Raw genomic sequence first — 13,556 nt, 5'->3', positions numbered from 1 at the left:
ATTTCATCAAGCATCCCCAATTCCAGAAAAGATTGCACACACCAGCCTGGGAAGCCTCCCCAAGTCACTGGTTTTGCATGCGCCTCTTACAAATGAAAATTTGCCTAAGGGCAACCTGACGCTAACTGCGATTGCAGCCCCCACAGCCCGTGATGAGAGGTTATTCCCTCCCCCAAAATGGGCCATACCCCTCTCACAGTCTGTGGATGGACTAACCAAGGTATCTCATACCTTGGCTTCTGTCATGGAACGTCTATTTAACTCTTCTACTGCGCCGGTACTCTGACCACTACCCAAGGCGAGTCAGACCTACTAGATACTCCAATATGACAGATCAGATAGGAGATCCAAGTGGTGATACAACCATAAGCGGTTCGGAACCCACCACTCCAGAGAAAAACGATAGCTGACAAGACCCAAATGTTAAGCATATCTATTAGTTCCATTTTTAATACCTGGATTTCCAGAGAGGACATCTGTTGTACTGTTGTTGGTGAGGAATGTAGCTGTAAATCTTTGAGACAGTTTTGCTGTGAAAAGAATCCAATATTATTAATTATTTGCAAATTATTAAAGGGAATCTGTCACCCCAAAATTCGCCTATAAGCTAAGGCCACCGGCATCAGGGGCTTATCTACAGCATTCTATAATGCTGTAGATAATCCCCGGATGTAATCTGAAAGATAAGAAAAACAGGTTATATTATACTCACCCAGGGGCGGTCCCAGTTCGGTCCGGTCCGATGGGCGTCGTGGTGCGGGGCCTCCCATCTTCATACGATTACATCCTCTTCTTTGCTTCCTGTCGCGGCTCCGGCGCAGGCGTACTTTGTCTGCCCTGTTGAGGGCAGAGCAAAGTACTGCAGTGCGCAGGAGCCGTGACAGGAAGCAAAGAAGAGGGAGGCGCTGGACCCGGACCGCGACGCCCATCGGACCAGACTGCAGCGGGACCGCCCCTGGATGAGTATAATCCAACTTGTTTTTCTTCTCTTTTAGGTTACATTGGGGGCTTATCTACAAAATTACAGAATGCTGTAGATAAGCCCTTGATGCCGGTGGTCTTAGCTTATAGGCGAATTTTGGGGTGACAGATTCCCTTTAAATGCAAAAACCCATAAGAACAAGCAAATAGTAACTTTCACAACATTAAGAAAATATAATTACACACATGAGTTTTATGTGGATATAAACGAATGGATTTTAACATCGTGAAAGCGGGGTTTAACATAATCTCAGAATACGTTAAGACCCTTGAACACATTACAACAATGTCAACTGAACCTGATGATTGTGCCGTTATCGGCCAACCATTTAATATGTATGGGGCCTTCCCAACTCTTCCCCAGCAGATGATGTCTGGAGGAAAGAAGGATCAGACATGCTACATTTTAATGTCACATACTTTTAGCCCAGAGGTGTTGCAGAAGCTTAACCTACTTTTACGACTGAAAATAAAACCCGCATATATAAGCAATTGTGCATGTATATGAGTAGATCAGGAGAGACAGTTGCCTGCCAAACAAGCTTATGGGCACCTTTGGTCTATACATACAAAAGGTGTGACCCACAAATATCAGACATTTATGGTGTATGCCATGAATAGAGGAGAATAACCCTTCTAATGACTTAGATTAGTAAACATGAACTGACAGTCAAAGTAATAACATTTATATTACCCTGATGAGTAAGAGTGATGTTAGCAGTCTCAATGGTGACCTGTATTTCCTTTATTTTATTGGCTTCCCAAACAAATATGTAGTCTGCTGACACATGCACTTCACACAGTAAGACTTCTGGTAGGGTGGGTCCTATAGAGAATAGCAGTGTTACAAAACCGTACCATACCATATTACATGTGGTTCATAATAAGTTTTATTGAAGATTATTGAAGATTACATAACTTAGCAAAGTTACATCATAGAACAAAAGAACAAACAGCATTTCTCATCAATGCTGTCTGGCAATGTTAACCTTTCCCTTAACATACCACTGGTCTAAAATCTTAACCAAATCCATAAGACACCCATGTCAGGCACCAAATATCACATTTTTATCAAGAGAGAATACTCCTCATCACCTCCTGGAGGCTAATGGGAGTCAAAGGGGAATCAAACCAAGGCTTCCATACCTTATCAAATTTTTCAGGACAGTGTCTATTATATACCACCCTCTCATAGGAAGCTGTATTATTTTCTATACTGATCAAGTGTGATCTTCTATCCTTCCATCTCCTGGCGATAGTCTTGTGACCCAAAAACAAAATTTCCCAAAGAATGCAAGGGTAGTGAGGCCAGGTCTTCTCACCAAGGATTCCTAATAAACACACCTTAGGACAGAGCAGTACAGGGCGATTGTATGATCTCGATGGGGATAGATATGACCTCTTCCCAAAAGTCTGCAATAGGAGGTCAATACCACATCAGGTGTATAAAATCTGCAGCCTCTTCCCCACACCTATAGCAATCTGCACTGGTGGATATTTTATATAACCTGCTAGGTGTCAGGTAGAATTGATGGACTATGGATATCTATGCATTCGGACCAGCTTGTTATTAATTGCCGGTTAAACATATTGTGGCATGGTCAAGGCCCCGCTCCAACCTCCTCAGGGAAGGTATTACTGTCCTCCATTTGGTATCAACCAACAATGGCAATGAGGAGCATCTCCTGCTTAGTAACTGGGTATATAAACAGGGGCTCAAACCCTTGGATCCCTGGCTCCTTAGAATCCCAATCGGGGGTATGAGGATATGAAAATATTTCTAATATCTGGGAACTTGGTATTTATTGCATGTCTTAGTTGCAGATACCTAAAGAAAGTGTGTCTGGGGACTTGATAGAGCTGTTGACATTGACAGAAGGGAAAAAGAAAACCCTGGATATATACCCTCCTGGATGCATCTGTCATAATCACCTATGCGGCATCACGGGGGTCGAGGCAGCCACAGGGATGACACCTACACATCCGCAGCGTTGATGGAAATATCCCCTTAGTGACTGAGCCAATTTGGTACTTAATGGCAAAAACCAATTTTTATAATTCTGACCACTGGCACTTTATGAGGTTATAGCTCTGGAACGCTTCAACGAATTCCACTGATTCATGTTAGTGGTAAAATTTCTTTAATATGACTTGCGTTCATTTATGAAAAAAAAAAAAAAGAAATTTGGCAAAAAAATTTAAAATTTAGCAATTTTCAAACTTTACATTTTTGTGCCCTTAAATCAGAGAGTCATGTCACACCAAAATAGTTAATAAATAACATTTCCCACATGTCAACTTTACATCAGCACAATTTTGGAAACAATTTTTTTTTTGTTAGGACGTTATAAGGGTTAAAAGTTGACCAACGATTTCACATTTTTCCAGCAAAATTTACAAAAACCTTTTTTCAGGGACCACATAACATTTGAAGTGAGCTTGGGGGGGACAATATGACAGAAAATACCCAAAAGTGACACCCCTCAAGGTGCTCAAATAATGAGAAAATGGACCACAAATTTTGTTGTGCAATTTATCCTGAGTACACAGATACCCCGTATGTGGGAAAAAGGCACTGTTTGGGTGCATGGCAGTGCTCAGAAGGGAGGGAGCATCACAGTTTGACATTTTGAACTCAAAATTGGCTAGAATCAATGGTGGCGTAATGTCGTGTTTGGAGACAACCTGATGTACCTAAACAGTGGAACCCCCCAATTCTAACTCCAACCCTAACACAGCCTTAACTCCAACACACACCTAACCCTAATCCCAACCATAACCCTATCTACAACCCTAACCCCAACACACCCCTAACACAAATCCCAACCTTAAACCCAACCCTAAACCCAACCCCACCCTAACCCAACACCAAAACCCTAACCCCAACACCAAAACTCTAACCCCAAACACAACCCTAACCTCAACACAACTGTAACACAAATCCCAACCCTAGCCCCAGCTCTAACCCTAGCCCCAACCCTAACTCTAGCCAAACCCTAACCCTAGCTCTAACACCAATCTTAACGGAAAAAAAATATATTTTTACCTAACTAAGGAGGAGATAAAGGGGGTTTGATTTACTATTTTTTTTTATCACTGTGATAGGGTCTATCACAGTGATCTAAATGAACCAATAGGAAAAATCTCCTATTTTTGCCAGGTGCCACACAGCAGATCTTGGTGGGGGTACTGCACATGCGCCCACCATTTTCTTCCCGGTTGAAAACGCCGAGAGCCAGGGGATAGAGCCGGAGGGTCCAGGGATACCGGAGGTACCGGGGGAGGCTTGGGGGACTCCATTTCTCTCTGCTCTGGTATGTTAGATCATATCAGAGAAAAGATAAATAACTGGGAAACTGACTTATTTTTTAACCCCTTAATGACCGCCAATACGTCTTTTAACTGACCTGAGACATAAGAGAATAGCATCCCCATACAGGGGACCATCCAGCAGCTGTCGGCTATACACGATAGCTGAAAACTTGCTGCATCAGCCACAATCAGTGTTGGTACCGTCCAAATCTGTTTAACCCCTTAGATGCTGCTGTCAGTGACAACATCATTATAAATGGTTAATGGAGTGTGGGGGCTTCCTATTTATCCCAATTGGTGCCCTCAGATCATAATTTTGTGGTCCTGATATTTGGCTTGGCAATTCATGACCAAATAGCGGTTTTAGAGTCTGACGGCTGTTTTAACCTGTTCAGAAGTTAGCGACATTTAGGTGGTAAAAATACACATTGTAATTTCTGTCATGCCACTTTTAATTAATCCCTGAAAAACACCTGAAGGGTTAATAAACTACCTGACTGCAGTTTTCAATATGTCAGTGGGTGCTGTTTTTAAAATGGTATAACTTTTGGGGGTTTCCCAATATATAGGACCCCTAAAGACACTTCAAACATGGATAGGTCCCTAAAAAAGTAAGTTTTGTAAATTTCCTTGAAGAAATGAAAAATTGATGCTACATTTTTAAACCTCCTAAAATGCTAACAAAATAAAAACATTTTACAAATGGTGCTGATGTAAAGCAGACATGTGGGAAATATTATTTATTAATGTTTTTCTGTGGTATGACTATCTGGATTAAAGGGACAATCATTCAAAGTTTGAAAATTGCAAATTTTTTACATTTTTCTAAGGGGTAACGTTTCTCCTTATGGAGAGTGACATACCATCTCTGGCTTGTCAAGGTAAGGAGGCTTATTCGCCATGCAATGCTCCTCTGGGAATTTAAATATGCAAATTGCCTCTTCTGAGGAAAAGAGGACTTAACTCTATAGCGCCACCTGTTGGAAGTAGCGATCCTACAAGTCACAATCAACCCTTTAACGAGTCGTGCAATATGACTTAGGATTAAAGCCAAATCAGTATCTCAATTCGCAGACACGGTGTTTCGGGCTGTTGGCCCTCGTCAGTGCGAAGCATGTGGCGCTATAGAGTTTAAGTCCTCTTTTCCTCAGAAGAGGCAATTTGCATATTTAAATTCCCAGAGGAGCATTGCACGGCGAATAAGCCTCCTTACCTTGACAAGCCAGAGATGGTATGTCACTCTCCATAAGGAGAAACGTTACCCCTTAGACCCCAGTCCAGAGCCTCTCACCTAGCCAAATCAGTTCTCATGCTTTGCACTGACGAGGGCCAACAGCCCGAAACACCGTGTCTGCGAATTGAGATACTGATTTGGCTTTAATCCTAAGTCATATTGCACGACTCGTTAAAGGGTTGATTGTGACTTAAGTCCTCTTTTCCTCAGAAGAGGCAATTTACATTTTTCTGACATTTCTGATATTTGTTATAAATAAACACAAAACATATCTACCTAAATTTACCATTATCATAAAGCATAATGTGTCACGAAAAAACATTCTCAAAATCACTGGGATTTGTTGAAGTGTTCCAGAGTTATTACCACATAAAGTGACACTGGTCAGATTTCAAAAATTTGGCTCCGTCACTAAGGGGTTAATGAATAATGACGATCGCAACAAGTAAACACCAACCCAAATCATGTTCTCCGGGGTTTCAGCTACCCCTGGTAGCCGAGACCCCGTAGATTTTCTGACACTGGGAGGTGCTATACCCTTATTACTCAGTGCCGTTAAAAAGCGGCGCTGAGGAATAAGTACCCTTAACTGCTGCCGCTAAATGGCGCATCCGCGGTCGTTAAGGGGATATACCTCTGCCAGAGTCTTGACCCCAAAGTAGCAATTCAGGAAGAGCATGCCATAAGGAGAACTCCGCTAATGGAATATATATATATATATATATATATATATATATATATATATATATATATATATATATATATATATATATATATATATATATATATATATTTATTTATTATCAGACAAATGCCATACCTGTAGGGACAATATCCAGTGTAATACTTTTCAGCTGGATATTAAGAGGAATGGTACCTGAAATAAAATAAAAATAAGCATTAATGTCTAAAGAATTTGGTGGATACTTTCTGAATTTACTCCAACCCGAGTTGATGTTCCCTTATTTCTTAAACATTCTTGTGTGGGTAACAAAATCAGGTAAGAAATCAGACATGACTTTATTATGTGTTCGACATCAAACCGTTGGAGCAAGATTTTTTCTGACTCTGCCTAAAATTATTTTTTAGAAAAAAAAAATTAAGTACTGACCCCCGCTGCCATCCTTAACATTCACGTCATCCAACTGAAATGTCCATGCATCAGTGCACACAGATATATCAGTGACACACGTAGTGCTGAAATCTTGAAGGTAAGCCACTGGTGCATATCTCACGCACGTCCCAATAGAAGTTTGCTGGGGGGAAAAGAACGGAATACAAATATCAACTTTCTGCAAGTAATTGCCAGACCACTGAGCGACTGCATTTATACACAGCAATTAATGTCTGGTAACATTGCTGAAGATCTTAAATAATGATTATAGAAAGTGGCAGCTTAAAGGGAAGAAATCATCAGACAATTAGGTTTTGCTTAAATCAGGTTTTTGTGTTAAACGTATTTTTAAGTATTTTTAGAAATGCCTTTATTTCCATAATCACAATGTGTATCAGCGTCTACGTGCACCCTGACTTATCTGTATGTCACAGTCAGGATGCGCGAGTATGGAGCCGAGCGCGCTCATTGCCATGATCTGATTACCTCTGCTGACAGGTAGGGTAATCTCAGTGTATTATAGGGACAGACACCTCCCTAGGTATCTTCTATAAGTGTCTATATGATACTTTGGTGGTGGTATGCATGTGTTTATTTTACTTCAATAGCATTTTTTATTTAAGTAAATACAGTGTTATTTTAATGTTTCTTTAAGTTGGGCTTTTTTTGGTGAATCACCATTGCTATGATCTGCCTGTAACAGCAGCAATCAGAGCTAATAGAGCATGTCACTTCTTTCAGAACTTTTCCAGTGTTTTCCACCCATTGACTGAAATGGATGAAGAAAAAACGCTGCAAATACGCAGGTTGACTTTTCTTGCAGCGTATTTGCTGCAGAAAAGTCAAGGACAGTCGGATGTGACATCACACTCGGCTCTACTACATCTAGATGGCAGGCTCAATGATGCGTCCATGCAGCCTGTCATCCAGCAGAGCAGACCCGAACCCTTGAATGGACGGCCCGACAATACAGTGTTTGACACGCTGTCATATGCATGACAGTGCAATAAACACCGTTCTGATCAGCGGGGAAATCATCCCTGCCGGTAAGATAGCCGCGGTTCCCACGCTGTCAGAAGACAGCGGGAGCGCTCAGCTGTGATCGGAGGTATAAACCTCACCTCTGGTCACTGGTGTCAGCTGATGGGACTACTGATCCCATCATCTGACACCTACAGCCGCTAATTACAGTGAGAGCAGGAGCGGCAGATGGGAGTTTTCATCTGCCGCTCCTGCGCTATAAATAAATAATTAAAAAAAAAACAACCCTGTTGATTCCCCCTATTATTGATAACCAGCGAGACAAAACTCACAGCTGGGAGCTGCTGTCAGCTTCAGCAAGGCTAGTTATCAAGAATAGAGGGGTCCTCACGCTTTTTTTTTTTTTTAATTAGTTAACTAAATAATTAAACTACCCCACCCCCCATTTTTTACAACCAGCCTTGCTAAAGCTCACAGCCCCTGCCATTGATATAGGCGCCCCAGCCTAAAAATAGCAGCCCGCAGCTGCCCAGAAGAGGCACATCTATTAGACGCTCTAATTCTGGCGCTTTGCCTGACTCTTCCCACTAGCCCTGTAGTGGTGGCAAGCGGGGTAATGAGGGGGTTAATGTCACCTCCTTATTGTAAGGTGACATTAAGCCGGCTTAGTAATGGAGAGGTGTTAATAAGACACCTATGCATTACTAATCCTATAGTGGTTAAAGGGTTAAATAAACACACACACAGAAAGAAAAAAAAAAAGTATTATAATGAAATAAAACACCACACAGTTTTGTCATCTTTATTGTTCTGCCATTCCAAGCGAAGCCCTCAATCTCCTGAAATAAAAATAAACCAACACAAATACTCCCTGATCCGTCGTGGTTCCATATAACGAGTGTCCCACGCAGTATCTGGGGGAGATGAAGCTTACAACTGGGAACGCTGGTAATGCGACTGCTCCCGGCTGTAAGCTACTGGGGAATGAATGATACGCAGCGGGCGCAGGCTCAGTAACTAGCGGTGACGTCACCGAGCCTGCGCTCCCTTACAGCCTGACCTGAGGTAACCTCTGCACCATGGGAAAATGCCAGTGAAGAGGTCACCACAGGTAATCTATCTATTCTATCAATCTATCTATTCATTCTATCTACAGGAGTTTTTTATTCCTCTGTGTGCACTCTTTATTACTTTATTGGCATGCACAAAGAGAAAAAAAACGCGGCAAAAACGCAGCAAAAAACGCACCTAAACCTGCATTTTTGGCGCAGCTTCTTTCCTACCAAGAAGATCAGGTTTTGCTGCAGAAAAAAAAAAAGCACAGCAAAAATGCCCTGTGTGAACTTAACCTTAACCTGCAGATATGGGGTTAACCTGCAGGTTAACATTGTTCTAACAGCATGCGGCAGCCTCAATGAAAGCCACGCTGCCAGGAGGAAATTAACTTTATTGTCATGGGTTTACCACGGCAGAGAAAAGCCAGAAGACCGCAGCATCTGATTTCACATACTCATGCACTGATTAGAAGCACTTCATCTTCATATTAAACAGCGCAGGTTTCTTTTAGCAGTGCAGGGGTTAATCTGCTCAGTTGAAAGTACTTGGAAGCTTGCCTGCATTAAGGCTATCAGCTGTTCACCGTTAGCCACTCCCATCTCCTATATAATCTGAACCCTGGCAAGCACTCATTGTCAGAGTAGCCTCATTGTTGCATGGTTAAGAGATGGTGGTTGTTGTTTGAGAAGGCGTTTGGTGAATTTATCTGAGACTGTTGCTAGGTTTTGGGTGTGTGCTAATCCCCCCTCCTTCTCCTACATTGGTTTTACCCCATCCTCCAGTGTTTACCTCTGTTGTTTGAGTATATTTGTATGATTTGTACTTTTCTTTATCACTGTTTGTATTACCTTGTTAGTCTGGTTGGTGCATTACGGTACATTACTACTCCCCTCTTCCCTGGGTGGGGGAAGGGTACAGACTGAGGGCGGATTCAGGAGCTAAGGCAAAGTACGTGGCCCCGGCATCTTCACCATCTGAAGTAATCTGGGGAATAGGGCAAGCTAGGGCGCCCCTAGCGTTAGCGACAGGGAAGGAGTCCCTGGTCCCGAGACACCCGACAGCAAAGTCATGACCTTTATTTTTCTCAGCAGGCTCACCCATTCGGTCATAGGGGTGGGCTGGAACGGTTTCAGTCAGGAGGTAGACCACCTATAATGACAGCAGAGGTGGCCGGCAACCTGGGTATTAAGTAGTAAACAATAAAATGAAAAATTCTCCCATATAAAAGAAAAGAGGATTTTTTAATTATTTCTACAAGCATTTTCCAATTTTAACTATTTATAATGTGGAGAATATCCCTTTAAGTCTGTCCAATTTCTACCCCAATAACTGACAACTGCAGGTACTGCTGACAACTGGAAATCTAATGCTCAATTTCAAAATGATGTTTTTGGGATATTCAGCTTTGGTGGTCTTTCTTTTATGGGAATATAACACATTTTCTAGCTAACTGGAAGTAGTTTTTTTAACCACTGTTACTTCTTTGCAGCTCATAAAAACTGTATTAGAAAACTAGTAGATTTACTGTGTATTTTTACCATAACTATAGAACACCAGTCACACTATTGATCTGCAACAACAAACATTACATATAATAGGGGTTTTCTCACCTAGACATTCCCTTCTCACAATGAATAGTAGCTGCTGGTATCCACAAATTTACACAACAGTGGCAAATAGTAATCACATTATGCAGTATATTACAAAAGTGAGTACGCCCTCACATTTTTGTAACTATTTTATTATATACTTTCATGGGACAACACTGAAGATCTGACACTTTGATACAATGTTAAGTAGACAGTGTACAGCTTGAATAAGTGTAAATTTGGTGTGCCCCCTTAATAACTCAACACACAGCCATTAATGTCTAAACTGCTGGCAAGAAAAGTGAGTACTCCCCTAAGTAAAAATGACCAAATTTTGCCCAAAGTGTCAATATTTTGTGTGGCCACCATTTTTTCCAGCACTGCTGTACCTCTCTTGGGCATGAAGATCACTAGAGCTTCCCAGGTTGCCACTGGAATCCTCTTTCATGACGATGTCACAGAGCTGGTGGATGTTAGAGACCTTGCGCACCTCCATCTTACGCTTGAGGATGCCCCACATTTGCTCAATAGGGTTTCGGTCTGGAGACATGCTGGGCCAGTCCAGCACCTTTATCCTCAGTTTCTTTAGCAAGGCAATGGTCATCTTAGAGGGGAGTTTGAGGACGTTATCATGCTGGAATACTGCCGTGCGGCCCCGTTTCCAAAGGGAGGGGGATCATGCTCTGCTTCAGTATGTCACAGCATTTGTTGGCATTCGTGGTTCCCTCAATAAACTGTAGCTCCCCACAGCTGTCAGCACTCATGCAGCCCCAAACTCTGACACTCCCACCACCATGCTTGACTGTAGGCAAAACACACTTGTTTTTGTGTTGCTCACCTGGTTGCCGCCACACACGCTTGGCACCATCTAAACCAAATAAGTTTATCTTGGTCTCATCAGACCACAGGACATGATTCCAGTAATCTATGTCCTTAGTCTGCTTGTTTTCAGAAAAGGGTTTGCGGGTTTCTTTTGTGAATCATCTTTAAAAGAGGCTTACCTTCTGGGAAAATGCCCCTGCAGACCAATTTGATTCAGCGTATGGTCTGAGCACTGACAGGTTGATCACCCAATCCTTTAACCTCTGCAGCGATGTTGTCAGCACTCATAAGTCTATTTTGATAAGACAACCTCTGGATATGACGCATGTGCAATCAACTTCTTTTGTCAACCATAGCGAGGCCTGCTCGGAGTTGAACGTGTCATGTTAAACCGCTGTATGTTCTTCATCGTACTGCAGCTCAGTGTCAGGGTGTTGGCAATCTTTTTATAGCCTAGGCCATCTTCATATAGAGCAACAATTCTTTTTTCCACATCCTCAGAGATTTCTTTGCCATGAGGTGCCATGTTGAACTTCCAGTGATCAGTATGAAGAGAGTGATACCAAATTTAACACACCTGCTCCATATTCACACGCGAGACCTTGTAACACTAATGAGTAATGTAGCGCCCCCACCGCCGCAGGGCCGAGGGGTACCCGGTACCGGGCCTACGGGTCTCTGCTTCTGGGGTTGTCACGGCGGCTAGGCCCCGGTCCGTGACCCTGCCGTGGGGCGCACAGTGAATGATAGGTGTGGATGTTGGTAGTGGTGGTGCGGTGCAGTAAATAACGAGGACACCAGGTTGCAGTCTCTTTACCTCTTTACTGAAGATCTCTGGGTCCACAGTCCAGACTACGGTTCACCAGGCTGCGCAAGTCCGGCCGGTCCAATGGCACCTCCAGAGTTCTCTTCACAGGTGGAAATCGGTGCCTTCCTTCTAGCGCTATGTGTTGCGGTCCTTCCCTGCTGTGCTTACGGAAAGTCCCCACAACCGTTGTGTCTGTTTCTTAAGTTCCCTCACAACTCGATTAAATGATGTTCTTCTAATCCTCCGTCCCTCCCTGATGTTCTGGTTGGGACGGCACCCGTTTGACGGGTAGGCTCGAAGCTCTTCCGGGACCCTAGAGTCGCCCCTCTCCACAAGGTGCCCCCCAAGACTTCATAGGTGATTTGTGTGAGACAGCCCGCCTTAGACTGACTGTCCTGCCGCTGTTTAGAGTATTGCTTGAAGCTGAATGTTATAATACTCCCTCGGCGTTCCGGCCACCGGTAGTGCGCCTCAGTAGGGTGTTGCTCCGGTCTTACAGCACGACCCCTACTGGTATTCTCCTATTGCTTGATCTCGTTTCTCACTCAGCACAATCTATCTCGCTTCTAGTCCTTTCTTGGGCCCCGCCGCTTCCCGGAGCTGGCGCGGGCCCGTTACGTTCTTTCCAATGCCAAGCCTCTGTCAGGATCCCACCCCTGACAGAGACCTTACTGTATCTTCCCCTACAACACCCTCTGCCACAAGGTGTTGCCTGGTTCCAACCCAGTCAGCTTTCTGATCTAACTTCCTGCCTGACCCCCAGTTTACCCACTATGGTGGGGAGTGGCCTAATGAATAGCACCCTTAGCTCCCCCCGGAGGCCCAGCTGTGAAATGTATTGGTGTCTGTGATACCTGATCAGATGAACTCCTTCAGTGCCATCGGACGCACCGTAGCTCCCCATAGTGGCGGAGCCACAGTACTGCAACGACCAGGACTCTGGGGCGCTGCACTCCCCCCTGGTTAAACACAGTACTCCGGGACTGGGAAGAAAACAACAATACAAGTTAGCAAAAAGACATACAATTTTGTTGAGTGCAATAACAATAAGCATATTTGAACAGAGCTTCCCTTTATGGGAGGTGAGGACACTTGAACGTTACAAACATGGTAAAATATCATAGCAACATGCTATAATTAACTTTTCTTACCCAACCGGGTATTCTACTAAGTGCAAAATTGTTGGACAATAATTTAACATCGCCTTTAAGGACATACACTCTTAGTCCACTAAAGACCTTCCTATAATCACATTATAAGGTATTTTAACTTTTTCATTCTCCTTCTTTAAATCTGCAGGACCGCCTGTCCTATCGGCACCAGACCTACTGCCTCTCCTTTCAGTTACAGGACCGCCCCGTTCAGCCAGGGCCTACTGCCTTTTCAACTACTATACACAGTATAGAACATAACATTACTTTCAGTTTTAAGAGCACTAAGTCATCTCTACATGACTCCTATGAGGACTCAGGGTTTACCTTCTATCCTAACTATCTATCAGCATTATCAAAAACATTTTCTATCGAACATTAAACCTTCTCATTATCTTTCTTTCTATCATGCATGCTGGACACCACGTCTATCCCTACGGGTCCACTGCATCCTTCTTCTATCTTTCACCTTTTACTTCTCAGAGCACATCATCAGTTTTTCTTCACA

At 43.1% G+C, this 13,556-nt stretch overlaps 1 protein-coding gene across 2 annotated transcripts in view; it reads right to left on the bottom strand.

The window, feature by feature from the left end:
- TCTN2 (tectonic family member 2) overlaps positions 1 to 13,556 on the bottom strand; it is a 57,156-nt gene that overhangs the window by 26,105 nt on the left and 17,495 nt on the right. For both annotated transcript variants that reach the window (XM_077293226.1, XM_077293227.1), the window contains exons 8-11: positions 6,639 to 6,783; positions 6,348 to 6,404; positions 1,676 to 1,807; positions 456 to 530 (exon numbers count right to left, since the gene is read on the bottom strand). In XM_077293226.1, coding sequence (XP_077149341.1) covers positions 456 to 530; positions 1,676 to 1,807; positions 6,348 to 6,404; positions 6,639 to 6,783 — 409 coding nt within the window. The remainder of the gene's footprint in view (positions 1 to 455; positions 531 to 1,675; positions 1,808 to 6,347; positions 6,405 to 6,638; positions 6,784 to 13,556) is intronic.

This window comes from Ranitomeya variabilis, chromosome 1 (genome assembly GCF_051348905.1).
Source record: "Ranitomeya variabilis isolate aRanVar5 chromosome 1, aRanVar5.hap1, whole genome shotgun sequence".
Classification (NCBI taxonomy): Eukaryota; Metazoa; Chordata; class Amphibia; order Anura; family Dendrobatidae; genus Ranitomeya; species Ranitomeya variabilis.
Note: the sequence above shows the minus strand (reverse complement) of the source record. Positions and strands in the feature narration are given on the sequence as shown.